General features: G+C 40.2%; 1 protein-coding gene across 1 annotated transcript; it reads left to right on the forward strand.

The window, feature by feature from the left end:
• The first annotated feature begins 62 nt into the window (after positions 1 to 62).
• wdr90 (WD repeat domain 90) lies at positions 63 to 24898 on the forward strand. The gene is made up of 43 exons (XM_067576288.1): positions 63 to 397; positions 532 to 623; positions 1043 to 1219; positions 1517 to 1655; positions 1822 to 1992; positions 2461 to 2587; positions 3215 to 3282; positions 3693 to 3805; positions 3948 to 4184; positions 4367 to 4429; positions 4520 to 4585; positions 4711 to 4821; positions 5043 to 5188; positions 5296 to 5353; positions 5655 to 5773; positions 7122 to 7283; positions 7397 to 7527; positions 7645 to 7761; positions 8139 to 8374; positions 8959 to 9095; positions 9568 to 9698; positions 9965 to 10095; positions 10383 to 10544; positions 11048 to 11176; positions 11443 to 11585; positions 11689 to 11729; positions 11837 to 11962; positions 13118 to 13282; positions 13390 to 13472; positions 13563 to 13665; positions 14160 to 14281; positions 15984 to 16140; positions 16260 to 16450; positions 17723 to 17891; positions 18028 to 18151; positions 19394 to 19565; positions 21567 to 21689; positions 21998 to 22166; positions 22311 to 22441; positions 23190 to 23333; positions 23838 to 23954; positions 24094 to 24178; positions 24292 to 24898. The coding sequence occupies exons 1-43, from the start codon at positions 385 to 387 to the stop codon at positions 24447 to 24449; spliced, it is 5559 nt and encodes a 1852-aa protein (XP_067432389.1). The 5' UTR covers positions 63 to 384; the 3' UTR covers positions 24450 to 24898.
• The last annotated feature ends 987 nt before the right edge of the window (positions 24899 to 25885 follow it).

Raw genomic sequence — 25885 nt, forward strand, 5'->3', positions numbered from 1 at the left:
ACCCAGAAGCGCCAGCGCAACGACAGCTCGACGATCATGACGCACAGACGTCATTAGCGCCGTGCTGTCGTTGGCAACGGCGGACGCTGGAGCGGGAAGCACATAGTTACTACAGCGGTAGTTGTCAAATCAAACCTGTCGTTTACTCGATACCCGGGAGAACTGGAAAAGCCCTCGCATCCTATTGTGATGTGAAACAAAATGTTTTTATCGTTTTAATCATTGGGAAACGGAGAAGGAGCTTTACCGGTTGTATAGCTGTCTGTTTGCAAGCTAATACCTCTAAATGTACACTAGTTAGCTGTTCGAGTTGTGTTGAGTTTTGCTAAGTTGCAGCAAGACTGATTCAACAGGTGGATTTCCCATTGGCGATATTCGCTATCAATGGCCTCAAAAGGTAAAATTAACTTTTAGGTTCTCACTTAAATTTGCTATTAAGGGAAATACTAAATTATACAACAACAAATAACTGAGTTACGAGCCATAATGTTGCTATAATTATTACTACTAAACCCTGTTTTGACCTCGCAGGTTGGCAGCATCCTTATGTCAACATATTTAAACATGTCCGAATTGAAGACTGGAAAAAGTCGTCAAAAGAGGGAGATGTGTCAACATACACGGTAACTTGGTGATGCTCAGTATAAGTTACTTGTGGTGGTTAAAGTGACTGTCTATCTTTTCAATATCAAACACTCGAGCCTTGTTGGCTGGAAAGGTGGTTATAAAAAGTTTGTGTGGTCAGCTTGATTTGCATGTAATATACAGTGGACTCCAACAGTGTCTAGTTTTCATAGTGGAAAAGAGTATCACAACCTCCATATAAACTTTTCAAAACAAACTGTAGCATAATCCTTGATTCTGCCCTCCATGCGTAGGCTCGATATCCCCTGAAAGTACATATGCTAAACAAACAATCCTCAGCCAACGTTCAAGTGTAAAAGAAGTGAGAGCTTGATTCTCAAAAGACAGATTTTATTTGTAGTATCACTGTTAAGTATTAACACCAAAGTTTGTGTTTTCTCTCCATGAAACCGTTCAGGACAAGAAGCTGAAGTGTTCAGTGTTTCGGATCAGGGGTTCTGTTCCTGCCAACAGCTACATCCTGATACCCAAACACAGCCATCAGTCTCTGGGGCTGACAGGGCAATATTTTTACCTTCTCTTCAGGCCCACCCCTGGCAAATATTTTGTGGTCACCCTGGATGTTGCTGCAGAGGTATGGATCCTGATATGGTTGGATGATCATAAGTATGTGTATGTTTGATGAAATCAATGGATATATTAATTTATCTGTCCATATGATCTAGCATTTCAGAAATTCCTTTCATTTTTGTATTTATAGTCATGTGACAGGAGTTTATTTTAATATGCATTGGGAGTCTAATCCATAGCTCTGCTTTAACAGAGTTAGTTTTAATCTTTGGCATTTCGAATCATGCCTTTTTAATATTTTGGCATTTCGATCTAATAGAAATTCCTAATTCTTTCCCTCTCTCTGTGCTGTGGTACGTAGGAGGGCCAGGTGGTCCGTATCTCCTTTTCCAACATGTTCAAAGAGTTCAAGTCTACACCTACATCACTTCAGTTTCCTTTCCTCTGCGGAGCTGCAAAGGATTCAGTCTATGAAAGTACGGCTAAGTCCGCAAGACACGGTAAAAGACACACACATACACTTATACGCATGAACCATTATTTGTATGTCGTTTTTAATCACTTAATGTGCTTACTGAAAGTAAACTACTGCTACTTTTGTGTTTAAGTAAATAATCTTGCATGTATTGCCACAGTACTAACAGTATTTATGTTTATGTGGCTTAGGTTTGGTGGGTCCAGCCCCTACTTCGGTGCGTTGGACCTGTCTGACACTGGATCTGCAGTACACACTCCATTTCTACCTCAACCGCTGCTACAGTTACCTGAAGAGCGTCAAGCTTTGTGCCAACATGGCAGTGAAAAACATGTTTACTAGTGACCTGCTTTTAGATCCTGGTGAGACTCCCATCATCCAAGTGACTGAGTTTACATATGTCCTCCAGCACTATGGATAGGAACACAGATATATAATCTATATGCACCTATCCACATGTGCTGTCATTTGGATGCAAAGATGTACCCGTGCTTCTCTTTCAAGGGCACTTCAGTGTATGAAAGAAGAAAATGAAGACGACATTTTTCAGCGTCACAGACAAAGAAAATATGGCTTAATGGGATTTTTGAAAGAACCCTTTCGATCATAAAGACTTGCTTATTCAAATCACTCAATTCAACGATCCAAATATCTGCCTTGGCAAACAAGACAAGAACATTTCCTTCACATATCTGTCATTCAGTGTCATGAAGGCAGCTTCATCCAGAGTGCATCCTCAGATTTTTGAATAAACAATGTGATGTCCTCTTTGTGCATGCATGACAAGCTTTACCTTCCTCATCTCTTTGTCCAAACCTCTCTTTCAACAGGAGTGTCCTTCAGTGAAGCCAAGCTGATGGGTCTGGCCTGTTCTCAGGGTACAGGTCCCATACCCAGAGACATGGCATTTCCTGTGCCCAAGGGAAACTCCTGGCATGACCTCTATGATTGCATCAGGTAGAGTAACCTTACGTGGGAACAGCATGTGCATAAGTGGCATTATGCTAAAGGCTACATATACCCTGAACCACTTTTCTGTATTTCAGGGCCTACAATATTTTGTTGGGTGGTGTAAATATTGTAACACTAAGGACATTTTTTAAATTATTAGTAATAATTTTATCAGTGCAGCTTCAGTAGAGATCTGACAACCTAAAACGTTCATAAACATGAGGTTTTGATGTGAACTGGTCAGAATCAGCTTCTTTAGTTGACTGTTTTGTGCCAACATAACTATTACACAGGTAGAAATCCATGTGGAGAGTAATTCTGTACTGTAAATGTGTCAACTTGGGTTACCAAAATGGAAAACACAACACTCAGTTATATAGTGAATAAGGGTACGTTCTGCAATGGATAACATACAGGTGATGTAGCAGTAGAAGAAAAGCTTTAAGGTGAATTTTTCATTTTATTATTATAGACACTACTGGCAGTTATATATGACCAATCTGATTTATTTGCTCAGAATAGCTGTTGTATAAAGTAATATCTATTCCGATGTCTATTGTTATCTAATCTACAGTTATCTGCCATGTCACGCTGTGTTGCCATGGACTCTCTCATCTTGTCTCAATCCAACAGGTTTCCCTCAGAGGGAACAAAGTTACCCTTTGACTCCATTCAGAAAGGCAATCCCAGGCAAGATGCCAGTAAGTATTTAAAGCTTTTTATGTTGTTGCATGCAATGCTGTTTTGTCTGTTGTTTTTGTGTTTTTTTTTTTTTTTTTAGATTTTCCTTGAGACTTATTAAAATGTGTGTTTTTTTTTCATTTACAAGAAATTCAAATACATTTTTAGTTAGTTCTGCATGAGGAACAGAGTATGCTTATATCTTTTTTTTCATCCCACTCCATATTATTTTTATTACTTATTTATCAACATAAATTAGAGCCTTTGGAGCTTTTAATTAAAATTTTAAAATCACTACCACTGAAGATATTTGTAGGATCAGAGCTGTTCTGACGATCCAGTTACTTTTACTTTAAGCACACACACTTCTCTTGAATCTTAATAAAAATGTGTTGTAAATTACTCAATTCCATATTCCTCTCTTTCCCAGGACATGTCTCCAACCATCGAAGCCCCATTAGAGAAGAATCCCGCTGTGTCAGCCTCAGCAAACCAGTTCAGGATCGTGTGTCCCTCATCCAGCAGATCACCACCCCAAAATCAGTAAGATTGATAACAGTTAGTAGCTTTCTGTCAAGCCACAGCGATTCCAATCTGCTCAAATTTGTCTCTAAAGATATGGCAGATGGTTGAGCTGAAGTGTTTGTTTTTCATTTTTATTTTTTCCTCCTTCTGTCTTCCTCAGCTCCCGAGGAATCAACCCCCCGTGGTGACCAGCATACCCGAGCTGGGTGTGGTCTCCATGCACCAGAGCGGTGACTGGCTTTGCCATAATGATGACCAACATCAGCAGGAGTCAACACGCTCCATCTCACATCGACTCACACCCAGGCCACCCTGTGATGCTGATGACGACGGCGTTCATGTGTTCGTGCATCCTGAAGAGGGCCTTGGCAAACATGGGGAGGAAAGTGAAGAGGAGGTGAAGCTTCATACTGACAAGATTGTACACTCAACCATACTTTAAAAGCAAAAGGAAACCCATTATATACCACATTCTTACTGTCTCTCTCTGTACATCATGTTCTGTACATTGCATGTCCTTGACTCCAAGATAGCTCTTACGGTTGTGTAGAAACACTGTTGGTCTTGTTATATTCCCAGCTTGTTTGCACTCCTGTCGCTCATCTTGTCCGTTCATCATCGTCCAAAGACACCAAACAGCAGGTAAGAGCTGAGAACAGTGGAGACTAAAATGAAAGGAGCTGCTGAGACATTTTTAATAATTTTTATTTTTCCCGCTCTCTTTGTTAAAAGCTGCTTCCAGACCCAATCCTGAGGCTCAGTCAAATCATCGGCTTTGGAGGAGCCACCACCAAATGCGTAGGCTCATTTAGAGAGAGACCTTTATCAACTTTGCTTCACATACTTTTTGACTTTGAAGATCACAAATAAAATGCATTACACAAAAGACTTATATAGGTCTGCCGTACTTTATTATACTGTAGGTCCTGTGGACCAAATCGGGAGATGCAGTAGTATATCCATGTCACGCGATTATCGTCTCTATGAAGATATCCTCTAACCAGCAGAGATTCTTCATCGGCCACACTGATAAGGTAAATGAGCTGTGATGTGTTGTACTTCCGCTGCAGTAGAATCTCTTCCAATGTATAGGATGGCACAGCTGACTCTGGCAGCATCCTAAGTAAAGTGCTGAGGTAATTCAACTAATCCCTGGCCTTCGAATGCAGTTCCATGTGTTCAGTAAACAGAGAGAAGTCTCTTGTGTTTCAGAAATGATATTCTTGCAACATCTGTCCGTGTGTTTTCTCTGTAGGTGTCTGCGTTGGCTTTCAATGGCAACACAACAGTGCTCGCCTCAGCACAAACTGGCAACCATAGTGTAGTTCGAGTATGGAACTACAACAAAGGAAACTGTCTGGCCATGTTCAGGATTCACGCACATTCATTATCCTCTCTTAGGTAACCATTTGCATACACACACAGTTATCTTACATACACAGTGAGCTCTGGGCTGACATAGACCGCTGCTTGCTTGCACTAATTTTGTCTTTTTTTCCATCTCAAAGCTTTTCATACAGTGGAGGCATTCTCTGCGGAGTGGGTAAAGACAGCCACAGTAAAACCGTAAGTGCCACAAATGCAAATTTGCCCACATGAAAATTCAAGGGCTTCTTTTCTCATTTGTGTATAAAGGCAGTTAGTACTAGCTGCACCCAGAATCACGACTCTCTACAGATTCTGTTGAGAGTTGTGGGTATCATTAGATCCAGAAGAAAAATCGCTAAGCAACACCTTATATCATTACTTACAGTAAAATGACTCATCTTGTTATAATCTTAAATGACACGCTATAAATTGCTCGCCCTTATTAGAGTCTGTGACTCAGCAAAGCTGTGAGCTGACTGCCTCTGTTTACTTTTCATAGATGGTGGTGGTGTGGAACACTCTCAACGTTAGTAAAGGTGGAGAGGTGACCATCTTAGCCAAAGCACACACAGATGTGGACGTCCACACCATGAAGGTTGCCTTCTTTGATGATACAAGGTACCCTCTCTTCTCTCTGTTTCTATTTCTGATAACAACAGTGTACATTTGCATATTTTGGAACATTTTTGTGCATATATCCTTCCATCTGTTGACCTGTTGAGAGTAAATAATAATAATAATAATAATAATAATAATAACTTTATTTAGTATAGCACCTTTCTCAGATAAAATGCACCAAGTGCTTCTCAGGAATAAAAGTTATAATTAAGACCATAAAAACATACATACAATAAAAACATGCCACAAGTTAAAGTTAACATAAAAACAAAACACAGATGTTGATCACATTGGATCATCAGCTCTGTTTCGTTGAGTAACGTTGACAGCCAATGATCCCCACCTTGCACATCTTGCATAAGGCTGTATGACACTATTTTAGAGGTCTGTGGCAAATATTGAATGGAGACGTACTTCCAGACAGTAAGCCGCCACTACTCTAGCTATTGAAACTTGAGGGACACCGATATTAAAAGATTTGCACATGCACGTAGACATATACACACAGGCAACACATTAGACTTACTGACTTATAGATATTATTGACAGCGTTTACACACAACATACACATGGAGATATGAAAAAGACCTAGATATTCTCCATAGGTACTTGCAGGATTAGGATGTAGATCTCACAGGTATGTTGATTGGTTGAATCATCACACTTTGCATGACTCAGTATTAGTAACAGCTAGTTGGAGAGCTACCGAGTGATCAGTAACTAAACTGATCAATGACTAAAGCTACTTAGAAATGAGAAAATAGATTCCTGCACTGAAAATACAAAGGAAGATTAAATACAGTCATCATTATATTACCCAAAGAGCTAAGAGTGTCATTATTTAGAGTATGAAGACCTTGGAATGCTGCATTAGCATAATATGAAGCATGGTTGGTAGCTATGGCAGTTTGCTGTGATAGTGAGACGACTCCACGGTGCTCAAGCATCTCTCAGGGCAGATCAGCCAGATCTCTGGCATTCACAGAACTCGTGATCCCTTAAAGCTCTCAGTAGGTTGTTAAATCTTCAGCATCCGGGAAGACACGGTGGGACATTAATCGGATTTAGAAGATGTAGCTTTTAAGGCCGGTATAGGAAAAGCCACACTGCACATACAGAAGCGTTGTTAAAATGCAGTGTGTTTTCCTTGCTAGAGGTATCCTGAGGGGAATGAGGGGTTATGGTTAATTCCGCAGATGTGTCTCTCCAGATTTTGGTCCACTCTCACACTCTTATTGCATGAAGATGTGGAAGTGATAAGAGGAAATAGGCCCCATGTCAGCTTGTCTGTAAACCACAACTCTAAGAGCATGAGTTGTTCTGTGTGTGTGCTTGATTCTGGTTTTAGGTTGGTGTCGTGTGGTCGTGACAATATCCGTCTGTGGCGAGTGCGGAATGGGACACTCCGCTCATGTCCTGTCAACCTGGGTGATTACCACTCATTGGACTTCACTGATGTGGCGTTTGAGGAGGGAAACTCTTCCTATCAGCATCTTGATGATCAAACACTGTGAGAGAGCACACCAGTCTGAATACAGGACTTATCTATCATGGGAAGAAGTATAAATATGTTCTGGATCTGACTGCAAACTTAATGATCACAAGGTCCTATTTTTACCATAGATATGCCAGCAGCCGGAGCGGCCATATCTTCGAGATAGACTACAGCAGAGTTGTTATTAGAAATGTCAGGAGGTTGTCGCCTGCACAGCAGCAGCATGCAGAGCGCAGGGAGAAATGGACTTTTAACACAGGTGGGTCTGAAATCAGTCGGAGAGATAAAGTGTTTGTTATTCAGTAGTTCAAAGCAGCGGGTTGGGTAGAAACTTGCCTGAGAGGACATCAAGTTGTATGTGTGTGTGTGTGTCCAGGTCCAGGCATCGCCATCAACAGCATCAGTGTGTCGTCGTCCTTCTGTGCCACAGGCTCTGAAGATGGCTTCCTGCGGCTCTGGCCTCTCGATTTTTCTGCTGTCTTCTTGGAGGCTGGTAAGCACAGTGGGGCGTGGCATAACATTTAACTGCAGCAAACTAACAGTAGCTGATAGTTCCCACTCCACCCCCCAGGCAGTAACATAATTTTTAGTTCATTAATGTATGGATGGTCATTTTCTAGTTTCTGGCTGGCATAAGATTTGCACTGACTCACAGGAACAGCTGGCTTCAACGCAAACTTCAACAACTTCTCTGCCTTTTTAGCTGTATCATAAATACTTTATATTTAAACATTTGCTTTTAATGTTCTCTGAAAATCATTCTATGGCCCAGTATTGGATTCATTTGCTCCTTTTGTGTAGTTGCATCTGCTGTATTGCTAACATACACCCAAGAACCTATTCAGAGAAATACATATCATTGTTTTCCAGAGCATGAGGGACCTGTGAGCCTGGTGTCAGTCTCATCAGACAGTCTTCAGGTGCTGGCAGCCACCTCTACTGGTAACCTGGGATTCCTTGATGTGAGCAGCCGTGGTTACAACACACTTATGAGGTCGCATACAGACACTGTGCTCGGCTTCAGTGTGGATGGCATTCGCAGGCATCTCACAACAGCTTCCTCTGATGGCACAGTGCGCATTTGGAATATGGATTCCTTGCATCAGGTCAATGAAAACCACATTTCCATGTTCTCAGCAAGTCTTATTGCATTTTTATAACAACCACAGCCTACTATTTTTGTGCTTTATTCATAAATATTATGAATAAAGCACTTCAGCTGGGCTGAAGAGAAATCAATTGAATGTTTTTATAATTCCATCTAAGAGACACTGTTTTTTAATTTATTGAGCCAGACAAAAGGCTCAGGTCTATGTTGACAAGAAAACTAGACACTGGCCTTCAGTCTCCAGTTTTGTGTGTCCATTCTCTGTTGAAGCAAGGCCATGCAAGGCTCAAGGCTGTTGTTCCCTGGCAGTTTTGTCAGTTCACTAGATTAGGAGAGATAGTTGTTAAGTTTGTCTGCGTTTGTTGGAAAAACTGGCCACCCACACCCCATTTGCTTTGAAAGACTGCAATAAATTGTGTTTATGTGATTTGTTGAACTAATTAATCCATTAATTTCAATATCTTTCAGTTTCAGTATATTTAAAGTAAAGACACTGACACTAACATTATTAGGTACCATTATGTTACTGTCGGCTTACTTACTATGTAACTAAATGTCTGTCTTGTTGTCTCCTGTGCTTAGTTGTATGACTTTGTGTCAGAAGACAGCCCCTGCTCAGTGGCCTTCCATCCCAGCGAGCAGATCTTCTCTTGTGGCTTCAGCTCCGGCATCGTCAGAGTTTTTGACATCTCCAGTGCCAAGCTGTTGGCTGAACACAAGTACGTGTGAACAAACCTGCAAATAGAAGTTCTAATATTGGCTGCAGTTGTTGTTTTCAATGACAAAAACTTTGCACGGGCACAATTTCTATTTGCCATAGTACAGGATATTAAGCTGTGTCTAATTACTGGAAAACACAGCTAGATACAATGCTTGACCTTATTTCCTCAGCTTAGCCAGTCTCAGCTGTGGGCCAGGTGTAAGGGGCATAATTTGCATTTATTATAATAATCAGGCATGCTGTTGCTCATATACAAAGCTCAATACAGTGGCTGGATTATTCTTTCCATTGATGGTAAAGCCATGTATGTGCAATTCTCATTTAACATAAATAACACTTACAGGTCTGACAGCTCTTTTAACTGTAAATGGGTATTTCCTGCTTTTGGAGCGTAACCTCTTTGAGACAGTAATGACTGCTTTTATGTTCTCATCTGTGTGTTTGTCTCTTTATTCACATACACATTATAGGCAGCACAGAGGCGAAGTGGTGGGTCTCGCCTTTTCTCCGGATGGAGACTTCATGTACAGCGCTGGCTCCCAGGGCTCTCTAGCACTCTACAACTCCTCTGAGGAAGAACACAGCGTGATCAGAGTTGTGTGTATGTATACACACGCACTCACCAACACACATGATTTGATGTAACACTTATCAGAAATGTGAACTTAAATCAACTTCATCTTAGATTAAAATACACTTTCTATGAAATCTTAAGTGAGTACCTTAATTCACTTATTTAATTAACTAGACTTTACAGTAAATATTCTGCCAGTGTAGCTTAGGAAGTTTGAATCACAGACATAAGTTAGCATATCAGGCAGACAACTTCACTATTGTTTGACTAACAATCAATACCTGATTGGCTAGGTAATATGATAGCTCAAGGCACTGAGCGTGCTCCGGATGCTCTTACGGTGAGCAGTGACAGCCTCTGTCTGGCTTTTGTTGGTCCCTCGGAGTACATCGTCACCATCGCTGATGCACGGTCTCTGGATGAGGTATCTTGCACACTGTCACCTCACAGCAGCATACCATTTGACACGTTGCTCAGCTAATTTGAGATGAGATTTAAGACTTGATGAATTAGTGGAGAGGCAGCATCACCCTTTGGTTATGTGGCATTCTCCTTTGGGGTTTTTTACAAAGCTATATTCCTTAAAGTATGTAAGACAAACAAAAATGCCACTCCCACCAATTAAAATATATTGATCATATCATGTGAGCTTTGGAGATCATGTTGTTCTATGTGTTCTTCTTGTTGTCTTCCTGTACCATGCCTGTGTAGTTGCTCCATGTAGATGTGAGTATTTTGGACGTAGAGAGCCCCCGTCTGGATTCTGCGTTGAAAGTCTGCTTCTCCCCAGCCTCCACTGAACATTTGCTGGTTGCCACATCTGAAAACAAAATCCTCTGGGTTAGCACCAAGACAGGCCGTCTGCTGCGGGAGGTAACACTGCTCAACTTTAACAAATTAGCTGACTGTGTGCCCTACAAAAGACATGTTAAGAAGAACCAAGAGAGAGCATTAACTTGAGAGGTAGAAAGAGATGTAAAGAAAGGTCTCATTATCATGCTGATTCTTTTCCCTGCCTGTTCTGTTCTGTCTTTTTCATACTCGAAAAATAATAATAGCTCTGTTTGCTTGACAGTAGTGATCTTATAATGTTTTAGAATTGTAAATGTGGATACCTTGTAAGTTAGTGAGACCGTGTATAGTCTATTGTAAAAGGTCACATACTATGATATTGTCATAGTTACAATCGAATTTGGAGGAACAAGCGGGTGTCAGCACAACATAACTAGAAGCTGGCAGAACTAGTGATAACATGAAGCTGGCGGGGTAGAGGAATGTGGAAAATATGTTTTGATGTGTACAGTGTAATCATTTTTTCCTTTTTGAAACATATGTTGGAGTGTTTGCTTTTGACTGGATTTCTGTCCTCCTAACAGGTGTCTAAGGTGCACAAACACCAGTGCTCGTCCCTGGCTGTGAGTGAAGACAGTCGATTCTTGCTGACAGCAGGACACAATGCTGTGAAAGTGTGGGATTATAACATGCAGCTTGGTATTAACTCACAGGTAGTCAAAAATTAAAGAATATAAATCTTTTAGAGTACTACTGACTAGAATGTTAACCACTAACTCTCCACTGATTTATATTTGATAGTCACTGCTGCCCCCACATGTATTTCACAAGTATGGATGTTGATGTTAAAAGTTATTTTACTGTTCAATTCTATAGTTAAAACGTTATGCTGTCTTCATTTCATTTAGCAGTAGTATTATCAATATTATAGTATATAATATTCAGTGAGTAGGAACTCAAATGTGTTTTTGTGTCCCAGATGTTTATAGGCCACAGTCAGCCCATCCGCCAGGTGAGCTTCACCCCTGACCAACTCGGCGTAGTCTCCGTGGGCGACGCCATTTTCTTGTGGGACTTCCTGGCAAACCCTGCAAACCCTGTTGGGTCTTTAACTGACAGCTGGTACTAAACCCTTTTGAATGTTTGAATCTTGTTATAAATGTGTGTGTGTTACACTTTCAAGTTTTATCGGTAAATGTTTGATATACTCTGTCTTTACCTGCAGTTCACGTCTCAGAGTAAGCTACTCCTCTGCTGCCAAATCAGGTAAACTCATTCTGTGTTTTTTGTCACACTAGCATAGTAAAATTTGTACCTGTTAGACATTGTCTCATTATTACCAATTTCAAATGTTTTGTTTTTTGACTTAACAGCTCAACCAGAGGCTGAGGTGCATGGAATTCAGTTGTCCAATGGGATGCCTCGACAGACAGCGCCCCTCCCCACCTCACCTCCACCACGACTGGATGTCAGCACCATGGACCAAGTTGAGCAGGGTGGTAAGAGCTTTCTGTTCCAATTTTGAATTTCCCTCCAACACATCACACCTATTGTTATTGTTTTGGTAAGCTGACTAAACTCAATGACTTTGTGCACAGTGTGAGCAATTTGTTCATGGTTTGCGTTAACCTGACAATTGTGGGTGATTCTTGAGAAAAAAAAGATGCATTTACACAAATCTGCCTCGGTGTTCATCACTTTGCAATGACTACTGAGTTAGTAGTACTTTAGCTAAGAAGTCAGGAGTAAATTTACACCTATACAGTAGTTAGGTGTTAGTTACATTGATAACCTTGCCTCCAAAAAATGCTTGATTGAGTATTTTTTAGTTAGTAGACAATAGCAACTTGTTGACATTGTTGTAGTGTTGAGTAGTGCAAGGAGAGGTCTGTGTTTCTAACTTGCATTCAGCATTTAAAATCAATTATCACACACTAGTTGGAAGCAAACTTTTGATGATGATCCATTCGATTTCTTTTATTTACTTTTATTGAACTGAAGGAGGAAAGGTTTGCTCCAAAGAATTTTTAGGTAAGATTAACATTATCCTCAGTGATGTGTGTTCACTAGCTCAGCATTGCTTTAGCTGAAATTTTCCTTGTAGAAACAGTTACAGAGAACAGGGCAGCTTTGAGTAACTGTAGTCAACATTGAAATGATTTAGCATTTGCAAGGTGGAATAACTGTATAAGAATTAAACTCATTGGTGGAGGAACAAGGCAGCATAGAAACTGAACTTTTAAGATTATTGCAAAATCTTTAGCTGTCGCCAGCTGCTGCTGCTGGCGTCTTGAACCTCCACATGTTGGTGGAGTTTACCTGGTTGGTCAGGCCAATGGAAAATAAATGGACTTCTAATGACTTTTTAATTGTAGTGCTGACTGTGGAAGCACAATAACAGTCAGCAAATACTGGGATGTGACTGTTTACCCAGATGCTGCTTAATGATGCTTCCAGCTGAATTATTTCAGATCTGGGTGCATCCAAGAATATTTTAACATTCACATTTCACTAGTTGCTTAGCAACACCAAGAGTTATGTGCAACACTTGTGTATCTGGTGGTAATGGCTAAAACAGAGGTGTTGAGTGGACGCAGGGACTTGACTATTAAGTTTAAATCAGTCATATTTTCTCTCCTGTCTCCCTCTTTTAGCTTTGGGCTCCTTGTCTCTTTGTGATGACACCCCAACCATCACAACCGTGCCCGTCCCAGCCACTGGTCCAGCTTCTTCCTCTAACCCCAGACCTGCCACGTCCTTCCTTAAAGTCACAGAGCTGGTCAATGCCTCTCCCCAGAACACCAGTCATTTGGACACTGGCAAGTCCCCTGCTGCCTTATTAAGAAGCTGACCTGTTTTTTTAATGGCAGATTTGGAGTTTTATAAATAACTTGCTGTATATTTCTGTGTAATCTGTGTCATTTAGTAGAGTTTAAAGGGAAGACGCCAGTACGTCCAGATTGTTACAGGCACTTTTTCCCACGTTTTAAGACCTCCATTCTTGATCAGGTAAAGAACATCAGGTAGACTGATAGACTGTAGCCATGTTATATATATTAGTGTCTTTGCTGTTCAGTCTTAATATTTTCTCCAATCCAGGCTGCTGTGACTCCACATCCAGGAGAAGAGGGCATAAAGCTGAAAGCAGTGATTGGCTACAATGGCAATGGGCGTGGCAACATGGTGTGGAGCCCTGACCAAGGTTATCATGAATATACTGCATAATAAGCAAAAGTAAAATAAAAACTGTGTGAAAGTGTTGTTTTAGAGCAGTTTAAGTGTAAAATGTTGGCTGTTAAATCCAAGTGCTTAGTTGACGTGAGAAGTGTAGTATGAATGTATTCAGTAGAAAATGTTTCATGAGTTAAAAATTGCATTTACAAAGTGTCCACAAAACTATAAAGAGAGGAGATACAAGAATTAGCAGGAAATGCTGGTGTAAACATAACACCTGATTTCACAACTTGAGGCTCTCATGAGAATTTATGTACATATAAAAAGGAGTTTAACAGCTACAATAGTTTTCAGTGACTTCTTTAATTCATATTAAAAATTCATGTTAAAGTTTAGATCTGGACTATAGCTATGACCAATGAACAAATGAAATTAAACTTCAAACTCTGAAAACTGACTAAATTTACACAGAAGAAAGACTGGTGATTGTTTTGACTTATCCTGTAATAATTCCTGTTGCAGGTTTATTTGCGTACTCGTGCGGCTGTGTGGTGGTGGTGGAGTATCTTCATACAGGAAGTCAGAGACACTTGCAGGGCCACAGTGAGGAGATCTCTTGTCTTGCAGTCACTAATGATGCACAGGTACCTCTCTCAGCTCGAGACTTCACAGTTATATAACAACTAATTAAAACGCAGAATGTAGGACAGTAATGACAAAGAGCTCTCTACTCAGGTTTTGTCTTCCTGACAGTTTTGAGCATTGCGGTTATCATTTTAAACAGTGAATGTGCAGCTGGGGATGTAGGTCACATTGAATATAAAATTGTTAAGCTAGACTGATAGTCAGGCACTGGTTTAGGTGTTGGACAAACTGTATTAGTGCTCTCAGTCTTCTGGGAAAACCAGCCTGACCCATTGTGCCCACTCACAGTACATTCTGAGTTGATTTTGGATAAAAGGCTCAACATGGTGAGACCTTCAGTGACTGATAGGCCAATCTGTTCATCCACTGAAAATTAAAAGATAAAACATCCTTAGTGTGAGAATTTTATTACAGTAGCATGATCATCTACCTTGATTTTTTTTATTTTTTTATTTTTCTGTTAATACATGCCTATGGATGTCTGAAATTGCAGTTAACTGCAAAATGTTCAACCTCAAGGTTGAATTTTTATTGGTCTAAAAGCACATTAGTTCACTCATTTTTTACTGTACTGGACAGGTTTCTAATTTTTAGCAAAATACATTGATTTCACCATCTAAAATCACCAAACATATATAAAACATATATTGTGAACAGGCCCGTATCTACCACTTAGTACAGTGAGGTCATGTAATCGGTATTTTCTCTATTTCTTAAAATGTTAAATTAAAGTGATGAATTGCCAAAACTACTGTATGGTGTGTTGTGAACAAAGGTTGGCATCATCTCGAATCCCCGAAACCCTGAACCCCTGAACCCCTGAACCCCAGTATAGCGGGGCTAGACTCATGACCTCTGTATTTCTCAAATTCTGCCCATTGTGAACATCTGACACTATAGGGAAGTTTTACAGCAGATGGTGAGCAAATGCTCCGTTACTAAATCAAAATAGACTGAACCGGCCTCAACTGGTCAGCTCAGTGGGGGAAGAACTCAGGTATTTCAGCTGGTTGCTTAGTCTCTGCAGGGGATAGGTGCCTCAGCGAGAAAATGAACTCTGTGAAAACTAACATCCTTAAGTCCACTTACTGCCTTCTTACCAGGAGACCAGAGTGCACGTCTGATCAGTGGGTGGATGCATTTTTACACTTGATTGTACTGTTTGGTTAGTCATTGCTGTGTGAGGTCTTTGTGCTTAGCACATGTCATGGCTCATGGGTGCCAGCAGTCAGTCTTTTCTTAGAACAGATGTTCAAGTGAGAGGCTTTGAAAACACTTGCTATGCTTCATACAATTATGAAAATCAGCACAAAGAAATATAAATTGCTAAAGGAAATTCACAAGGCTGCTTAATCAAAGTATTAAAGAAACTGCTTCCATTAAAATTAACGTCTTTGTCCAACATAGTGTGTTAAAAAGCTATTGGATCAAACATCTGTGAATCATCTCTAGGAACAATTCAGGAGACTTCTCTTGTTCAGCATGGGTCCTGTTAGATGATATCATATGATTCAAGCTGCTGCTTGAGCATGGCTGTTTTTGCTCTGTTTGTTCTCAAAATCATGGTGCTACTACTACTGAGAGTTATGATAATTGGTAACTGTCAGAAATCTTGGTTTTATTAACCAACTTTGTGTTGTTCGTGTTAGAATTATCAATGAAGGTGAATGGTGCTCTGTGTCTTTGTTACCTCTTATCCAGACAGTGGCATCGGCAGCAGGCGGCAGTAATGGTAGCAGGAGCCTCATTTGCATTTGGGATGTCCAGACTGGAGCTTGTCGTAAGACCATCTCCTACCACAGAGGGGCAGTGCAGAGTCTCGCTTTCTCCCGGGATGATCGCTTCTTCCTCTCTGTTGGTCAGTAAAATATCAAAAACATGTTCCTATGCAGTAGTATTGTAACCATCAGTCATTAGTATTTTTCTCTTAAGTTAAACTTTGACCACTGTTTTTTTTTCTCCCTCAAAACCCTGTAGGAGACTTCACTAACCCAGAGGTGGCGCTCTGGAGCAGCAAGACCTTCCAGATGCTGTCCAGTGTGAGTTTATCAGGGCCGATCCATGACGCAGCCTTCAGCCCCTCAGCAGCCAGCCAGCTGGCCTGCGTTGGCAGCCAAGGGGTTTACTTCTGCCTCATGCACAGCCATGGGCTGGATGTAGACCTCAAGGTAAATGACCAGAGAAAAACACACTTATTATTTCAGAAAATAATCACTGAACTCAGAAGAGCTCAGCTCAATGTCCACTTACTCTTTTTTAGTTGCAAATTTAGGTGTTCAAACTTTTCATGATTCCGAGCAACAATTAGTTGATTAATCGTTTAGTTTATCTTTGGGTTTTGGACTGTAGGTCGGAACAAAACAAAACATTTGAGGTTACAGTTTGGGCTTTGGGAAACAGTGATCACAGTGAACATTTTTTGACATTTTAAAGACCAAACGACAGATTCATCGATAATGAAAATAATCAGGCCTAATTGTGAACACCTCTATGACTTCTTGTTTATGTTGGCTTAAAACATATGATGTAGCCAAAAGCTCCAGCTTAAGTGGATGTTGAATTCATACTGTTTTGTTTTGAAGCATGATAGCAGCCTGGTCCTAGGGATCGCAATGTTGATGTATTAGATGGGTAGACATTCCTGATCCCCAGAGGATGAATCCTACTGACTATGAGATTCACATTTGTGTTTTTGAGATAAATGTCTCAACAACTATTGGATGGATGGCTGTGAAATTTGGTACACAAATCCATGTCTCCCTCAGGATGAATTGTAATAACTTTGGGGACAACAATACTGACAAAACTGTTGACATTCCCATCATCCTCAACTGAACTGTGTGCTCATTGCTAACTAGCAAATGTTAGCATACTAACATGATAAACTATGACTGTGAACATGGTAAACATTATCAGCATGTTAGGGTTGTCATTGTGGGCATGTTAGCATGCTGATGTTAGCATTTAGCTAATCTAGTCACTAGCATGACTGTAGATTCTCAGTCCTGTTGTTTTCAAGATCAAGAGCAAATTATCAAGCGCAGTATGTGCAGTTTGAAGACTCATTTTGTTCACTGGGCACAAAATAAAAATACTATAACAAGTACCCCCGCTTTGAGTGAGGGACAGAGGGGGATGACAGGCTCTCTCTCCCCATGTTTCTGTCACTCTAGACTGTCAAACAGTCTAACAAAGGCAAAATGAAAACACATGGGATTTACATGAGTTTCTTGTCATATTTGTTGCTGCCAGTCATGCTACAAAAAATAAATACTCAACCAGACATGAATATTCATTGTTTGTTTAAAAAGGAAATAGTTTCAGGTTACAATATTTAAAGTACATTAGTACATCAAAACTGCATTACTTTTTGATCGGGTAAAGATTTTAGTTGCATTTGCTTTACTATTTAAGGACTGACCACTCCTTCACCATTGCAGGTCCAGAGGGTGAGAGCACCAGCAGAGGTGGGTGATGTGGAGCTGACAGCTCTGTGCCACCACATGGACTCCTTTCTGTTCACCGCCACCAATCGAGGACACGTTTGTGTCTGGGACATTGAGACACAGCGCTGCCTCATGACCTGGGAAGCTGATGAGGGGGAGATTGGTACAGAAAGGCTTCCTATATACTTTTTAGTGCAATTAGTAAAATAAACTAAAATATTGTTGTCATGTGACTTGCATATATTTTGGTCCTGGGTTTCTACTAATGGTAACTGGATCGATATGGTTTCTTGATGTAGGAGTGCTGCTGTGTCGAGGGAACCGTCTGTTGACAGGCAGCAACACCCGCTGGTTGCGACTGTGGGAGGTAGAAGCTGTACAGGGTGTGAAGCCTCAGGGGAAGGTCTCCAGTGTAGGAGACAGGTTTGTAGCTCGTTTTCTAATGATCCTTCCCGTTTTTTTATCTAGGCAGTAACCTCTTTTTAAAATGATTTTATGTGATGTATACATATATGCCATTCTTAATCATGATACACAGAGGAACACACCTGATCACTTTCATTTCTATAAAATTCTGCAAAAGGGAAAGCATGTAGTAAATAGGTATAGTGAATTTATGACTTGTGCTTTTCATACATTTAAGTTTTTATCCACTGCATATAATTGAACTGTCTTGCATCATTGCATATTTCAGAATCACCTGTATTTTATACCATAGTTATCATGGGTCTGCATTGTGATATTATTGAGTTGTAAGCTACACTGTGATTCCTTCTCATGTATGACAGTGTGCATACTGGATATTAAAGACTCATAGGAAGTGGAGTTATACACCTCCCACAAGTCTCTATTAATAGAGACATAGAGATACAGAAAAATAATTAAAAAGAAGGACATCAAATAACATAAGAGTCAATCTCTTAAGGTAAGTTTAAGGAAGTGATGTCACTGTGATATTTGATAGTTTCTTATATCTGAACAAGATTTATTTCTTCCAGTTTATAATAATGATACATTTAAAGGGGACATATGCTCTTTATGCTTTTCTGTTATTGTTATACTGTCATGATATCAGATGTCTATGTTAAACATGGTCAAAGTTCCAAAACCTGAGGTGAACATATGTAAAAATGCTACCTGAAAGTCGAAATCCTCAACCTGCTCTGAACGATTGGTTTGTAAAATTACCTCTACTTCGTTCTTGTAATGATGTGTGATCGTTTGCATGTGCCCACAAACAGACGTCCGTTCTATAGCCTTTGTTGCTAAGGTTGTTTGCGTTGTCCACTGGCACATTTCAAATCTGATTTGAGCTTTAACATGTATGGATGTATTTGAGAAATTGACATTTTGAGTAAATAACGAGAAAAGAAGTGAAATCCTACTACTGTTTGTTTACGTAGCCTCCGGAGCTGGAGGAAGGCTCATCGGGAAGGGGGTCTCAAAGAGACAGAAGCTAAAACGAGGCTGAGGGAGGTTTTGAACTGTAATTCATGCAAAGATATTCTAGTAGAACCCCAGAATATAAATATAGACCTGGAAATGTACATGAGAAGGATGAGAAGAATGAATAATGTTGAATGTGCTACACTCTCATCCTCAAGTGGCCATGTCTCTGTTTAATAATGAGCTCTTTATTTCTGGTCGCCTGTGTCTGTCCTTTAGTGGGACCATGGTTGTGTTGGAGCAAGAGATAATGTTGGACGGGACAACGGTCAGCGCAGCTTTTGATAATACAATGGACATGGGCATTGTTGGCACTACAGCGGGAACCCTCTGGTACATCAACTGGTCAGACAGCAGCAGCATCAGGCTGGTCAGCGGGCACAAGAGCAAGGTACAAATTTGAGATTGGGGAAGTGAAAAATAACCATATGCACATTCTGTGTCTCTGCAAGGTGCTGGATCATAGAGCTCGATACTCGGAGATAAGTGTGTTGTTCATTGATGATGTCAAAATTGCAAGTTGTCTTTTTAAATTAGGGAAACTTTGAAAACACATCCTGACTGAGTTTAGCCCTCATGGATTGATGGCATCATCTGCTCATGCTCATGGCAGGTTACACATGTAACCATGGTTACATGTCTGCCAAAAGCTACAGCTATATTTGCAAATTTTGTATCACTGCCAATTCATTTTTCATTTTAGTTTATTTGGGAAAAACATCTGTTGCTTGGTTCCACAAAATGCCCCAAAATAAAAAAAGCTTCTACATCCTGCATTAAATCTTGTTTACAAAGCCCAGTTTGGCTGAAATCTTACCTGCATACACAGTATATTCCTCCTCATTTTGAGAAAAATGCTTTACATTTTCATGATGAAATATCTAGCCAAATGTAGAGCTTTTTCTTAAAAAGCTCTGTACAGCACTACAGAGATTGTCAAGTTCACCTTCCATTCAACTCATTAATAGAACTTCCTCCTGGAGGACTTAACATATGTATGTATATATATACACAGTACTGTGTAAAAGTTTTAGGCACTAGATGTTTAGATTCATATCCATAACACAATACATTCAGAGAGGTGTCTGAATGGTTCCAAATTCATTCTGCAGCATGACAACGACCCCAAACATACAGCCAGAGACATAAAGAACTATTTTCAGTGACAAGAAGAACAAGGAGTCCTGCAACAGATGGCTTGGCCCCCACAGAGCCCTGATCTCAACATCATGGAGTCAGTCTGGGATTACATGAAGAGACAGAAGAAATGAGACAGCTTAAATTCACAGAAGAACTGTGGCAAATTCTCCAGAATGCTTGGAACAACCCACCTGCCCAGTACCTTGAAAAACTGTTTGCAGGTGTACTGAGGACAACTGGCACTATTTGAACAGCTTGGTCACAGCAAATATTGATTTGATTAAGGTTTTTTTTTCTCTTTACTGAACTTTGAATGAATTTTTCTTTCTTTTTTTTTTCTCACATTATCAGAAATGGTCCTCAATTCAAGTGAGGCAGCCCACCTCCACCATAATACACTGCAGATAACCCTGTTGATACTGTGCATGCTGATCACAGACACATTAAGATGACCCAGAGACTTCATTAATGTGATTAGTTACACCTGCTTTTCCTACTGATGTGATATGTGTGCAGTGTGAAGGTATATTACTGACCTGTCAATCACACATCAAAAGCAACACCCACAGAAGAGAAGTATTTCCTATTTGGAAGCAGCTGTTCAGGACCAAGCATTTGAACCATTTTAAATTAAATTAAAGCAAAGAAACAGCAGGAAAAGTTAAATAACACCTACAAATTTTCTGTTTTCAGCAGGAAGACAAAACAAACTCGGCAAACCTTGAAGAAATAAAAAACATTTGATTATGAAGCTACTTTAATGCTGTAAAAATGCTGCCTTTCACCATTTAATTGGTTTCTTTGTCAAACTCAAGGGCCTACTCAAATCAATTAAATGTGTTTTTGCCATTAGGGCTTATAGACTGTGGAAAACCCTGCTTCAGGAATTAATTATTATCAACATGTTATTTTAGACATATATATCTATCTATCATATCTATTTCAGTTGCATTGATTGTTGATCAAGTCAAGAGACAAAGCATGTTTTCACACTTTAAAAAAGTAAAAGAAATGGTGGGTCTGGGTGCAGCAGGAGACTGTAGCAACCCCGAAAAAAATGCCAGATGAAAGTTATCTAACGTGATGGAGAAAGCTCTGTTCCTCAGAGGCTAGGGGAGCGCTGCTAATACTAACATGATTATCCAGACTGACCGGTTACGTAGCCCTGGTGAAACGTAGGGGAAAATGTTGCAGTATGTCTCAAACACACACACAACGTCATTCTCTGTGTGTACTCCTCTCTGTCGTCCAGGTTAATGACGTGGTGTTTAGCCCTGATGAGAGCCACTTAACCACCTGCAGCGAGGACGGCAGTGTGCGGGTGTGGTCGGCCCCCAGCAACGAACTAGTCGTGCAGTTCCAGGTGCTTAACCAGGTGAGGCAATACACGGGAATAAACAGATTTGATTTCAAGCACCAAGCCACAACTCTAATTACCTTCTCTATGAAATATCATGGAAATGAATACCAGAATATCGAAAATTTTACAAATATAGCAGACTGTATTGTACAACTTGATTCAAATATGTATTGCGTTAAGCAATTTAAAATAATATAAAAGTGCTTTTGGAATTATTCAAGCTAAAAACCATCAACGATCCAATAAGGGATAACATTTTTCCATCTTGAACATCAGTGTGAACCCTGTATGAACTTCAAAGTTTGTATGTCTCTGTTGGTCAGTCCTGCAGCTGTGTGTGCTGGAGCCCTGCCTCGAGTAAGGAGAGTGCATGCGTGGCTGCAGGATACAGTGACGGGACCCTGCGGATCTTCCGGCTTTCCTCTTCAGAAATGGAGATGAAGCTACATCCTCATCATGTGTCTGTCACTGCTGTCCAGTACTCTGCCGACGGTGAGGAGGAACCTTGAACTGTCCACACAACCCTTCCATCCACTGTATTTACAGTAAATGTCTTACTTGCATCAATGAAATGTTGTAATGAACTTTTTTTGCGGGCCCCACTTTGCCCCCCTCCCCTCCCATCCTCTCCTGCAGGTCATGTGATCCTTTCAGCGGGGAAGAATGGTCTGGTAGCCATCAGCAGCCCTGTGAATGGAGCGACTATTCGTGTCATCAGGGACCACAAAGGAGCGTCCATTACCACCATCCAGTGTGTGAATGAACAGGTCAGCTCACAGAATCAGAGCAAGGAGTGGAGCTTTAGCAGAGCTTAACCTGGCAGCACAATAGAAACATGGAGAGAGGTTCCAGTTGAATTGATAAGCAACATTTAGAGTGATAGACTTCAAAATGTGATTCTTAGAGCACACTGCTGAGGTGTTTCTGAACTGTGCTGCATTTCTTTGACTCTCCTTGAAGGTTTTTCTCTTTTCTGTGTATGTTCAGTCATGCTACCGCTAATGTCAACTCTCCACTTTGTCTTGAATTAACTCTTATGTTTATGCTAGCACAAACACAAAACATATCACCTCTGTTTCCCAGAGGATCTACACTCTGTCATGAACTGGCTGTATGCAATAGTGGATAATCACAATATCAACCAGTAATAGAAAGTAACCACTGAATACATTTCAGTTAATGTCTTCATTCCTGGATAGACATACATACAATTTGTTTTGAGAGGGTCTTTTTATATCCACTTCACTTCTCTAATGTGCTTCATTTATGCGACACCTCATCACCACGTTATATTAATTGGAAAATGAAATGGCACTTGGGTTTCTCCAGCACAAGTGCTGCTGACAGGTCTGACATTTCCTTTTATTGGCTCTCCGCAGCTACAGCAAACAAGCTTCATGAATCTTATGCAATGCTATTTAAACATTTTTTTTTTAAAAAGAGCGTTCTCTGAAATTCTTCCTTTGGTTCTTGTAACATCTTATGACATTTTTTTTTTCATCCTCTAATCCCCAGTGTAAGAATTTTGGACTGGAGGGAAATGAGATGTGGTTGGCCGCCAGCGCTGACAGACGTGTCAGTGTGTGGGCGGCCGATTGGTTGAAGGAGAAGTGTGATCTGCTGGACTGGCTGACGTTTCCTGCTCCGGCCTATTTTGAGGTACCATCTGTATTTTAAGTAGTAGCACACGGTAATGACTAGAAATGTCACTCCAAATGTTGAGTGCTGCTGTATATCCCTTACATACACCTACATGCTTTTGTCTCACTGATACTCTGCATCCCTTCTGTTAAGTAAAGACTTATTAGCATATTTCAGAAAATCTTAAGATTTAACAATTGGGCTGATACGTACCCTAACCTGTTAGCCATAAAATACTCTCTTAAAGTAAATGCTTTTAGTAATTTTAGCTGATGTCAAGTACAAAAACTGCCTTCAGCTATCAGATAACACTTGAGTTAAATTTGACTTGACACTTGCCACACATGTGCATATGATACTTTCTCTTAGCCTGTTTTATCCTAAATTTAAATTATTTGTGTGTTTTATTTGTTTTTTTTAAAGTTTCCGGCATATTGTTTTATTGTTTTGTAAGTCCTTAGAAGCTCAGTCCATGTTTGATCTTTAAGCATCTTATATTTTTGTCAACTTTTTGTGCTGAAGGATGACACCCCGCCTCCAACCCTAGCTGCCTTCTGCCCGTCAGACCCTGGCCTGGTGGTCTATACCGGCTACGGAGTAGAGAAAGAGCTGTCCTTCTACAGCCTGGCTAAAAAACAGGTGCCACAGATCATTCTCTCCTGATTCACTCTCCCACTGTGTCATTATTTCTCATACCTGTACAGATGCTGCCAGCAGAAAGTTCCACAATTGTGTGTTTAATCTCAGACAATATGTTGGTTTTTTTTTTTTTTACCAGATAATAAAAAAGATTGCGCTGCCTCACTGGGCCACATGCTTTAGCCTGTCCTCCAAGAGTCAACTCATAGCTGTGGGATCAAAAGGTAAACTCTGATCTTGTTTACCATGAAATGCAAGCTTTTTCAATTCGATTTCAGAAATGAAAGTTTGGAGCAGGTTTTTAATTAATTTCTCAACATGTTTGATCTCTTATCAGAGCGAGTGCTGAAATTGATCAAGTCGACCAGCGGCAGGTTCCAGGACTTTCTGCAGCACAGCGACTCACTGCAGACGTGTCACTTCTCTCCCTCTGGGACTCTTCTGTTCACTGTGGCTTATAATGAGATCCTGCTGTGGGAGGTGCGGGGCCTCTGAGGGCCACAGCTCTGTTTTTGAACCTCGAACCTTGTAGGTTTATCCCCTTACACGTGTGCCTAGTTTATGTATTTAGTTTATGTAATTTTATCGTTTTGTAAATGTTTTTTAACAAATATTTTTATGGAAACAGGCATACTTTTTTGCCACTTTTTTGAATTTTGTTTCATGTGTATGGTTTTAAAATACAGCCATTTTCATTGAATGTATTGTTTTTTGTGTCCAGTCACTTCTGATGTTTCACTATTTATTTTAGGAGTTCTCGCTGTGAGTAAATAGATAGAGCTTTATTGTCATTGTTCAAGACAACAAAATGAACGAGTATGAAAACTGATCAGAGATTAGCTGCTGTCGTTCCTTCTGTTTTTCAGCGGCAGATAGACTCATGCTTTGTGGGCTCCTCTGCAATGAGTTGGAGTTTAAATAAAAAGCAGCATGTGAAATTAAAATCTGTAATGTCAGATGACAACAATGCGAGGCTGGCGCACACATACACATACAAAAGGAGTCTTCTCTTTCCACAGCGCTGTGACCCAGAACAGTTTGCATGAATCCTGCTGAGTTTCAGTTTTTGTGAAAGAACGCTCCCACAAAAGTTACTTCCTGTCAGAAGGACTTGAATTCAGGCTTCCCAGTTTGAATGACAGTCTCCCTAATTACCAGTACCGGGTCACTCTTCTGTCGGGAGTTTTTATCCTCCTCAGTATTCAGAAATGTTGTATACAAACAGCCTCCTTCTCTGCCCTGTTGAGAAAACAAAGACACCTGGTGTTTCAGACTCAGCTGCGTTTTCCCATTTAAATGAGTTATGGTTAAGAGATTAATCTGTAGTGCAATGATTATCTTTACATATTTAAATATGTTCTGTATTTTAGATGCATACATACAGACCACTATGAATAGCACAACCAGTATTTCCACCAGTATCGGGCAGTTTTGGGTCTGAGGAGGTTGAGATAATTTAATTTAATAAAAACAACTGGGAGTATAAAATATGATTGGCTGGCAGATTAAATCACAGAAAAGAAAGGACCATTATTGAACATTATGGACTTGTTTGATACTAAAATATGAGCAAAGCTGATAAACAAACTTTGGGACTGTGATAAACAGCTGAAGCGAGAAAGGAAGGAAAGATGGAGATCCAGGTGTTGAAAACTACCCCAGAAATTGACAGTGATTTCCCAAATGATGTGTTCATCATCATTACCCTTTGCATCAGATAATGCAATTCTCTTAGGCCGAAAATATGTGTGTGTGTGTGTGTGTGTGTGTCTGTGTTTTTTTGTTTATTTTACATTAATTTATATGTTCAGTTCATTATAGAAGTAGCATCTGTCTTTCTGTCAGCCTCAAGAGAATCTGAAAAATTAGTTTTACCACAGCTTTGGGAAGAGCGTCTGAGAAGGGAATCAAACTTCGAATGTGTACCTCTA

Source organism: Thunnus thynnus, chromosome 20 (genome assembly GCF_963924715.1).
Source record: "Thunnus thynnus chromosome 20, fThuThy2.1, whole genome shotgun sequence".
In the NCBI taxonomy this organism is placed as follows: domain Eukaryota; kingdom Metazoa; phylum Chordata; class Actinopteri; order Scombriformes; family Scombridae; genus Thunnus; species Thunnus thynnus.

Coding starts and splice junctions, on each gene's coding strand:
- wdr90 (XM_067576288.1), top strand. Junction 4,430..4,519: donor CCAAAGACACCAAACAGCAG/GTAAGAGCTGAG, acceptor CTTTGTTAAAAG/CTGCTTCCAGACCCAATCCT. Junction 13,283..13,389: donor CACCAGTCATTTGGACACTG/GCAAGTCCCCTG, acceptor TGTGTCATTTAG/TAGAGTTTAAAGGGAAGACG.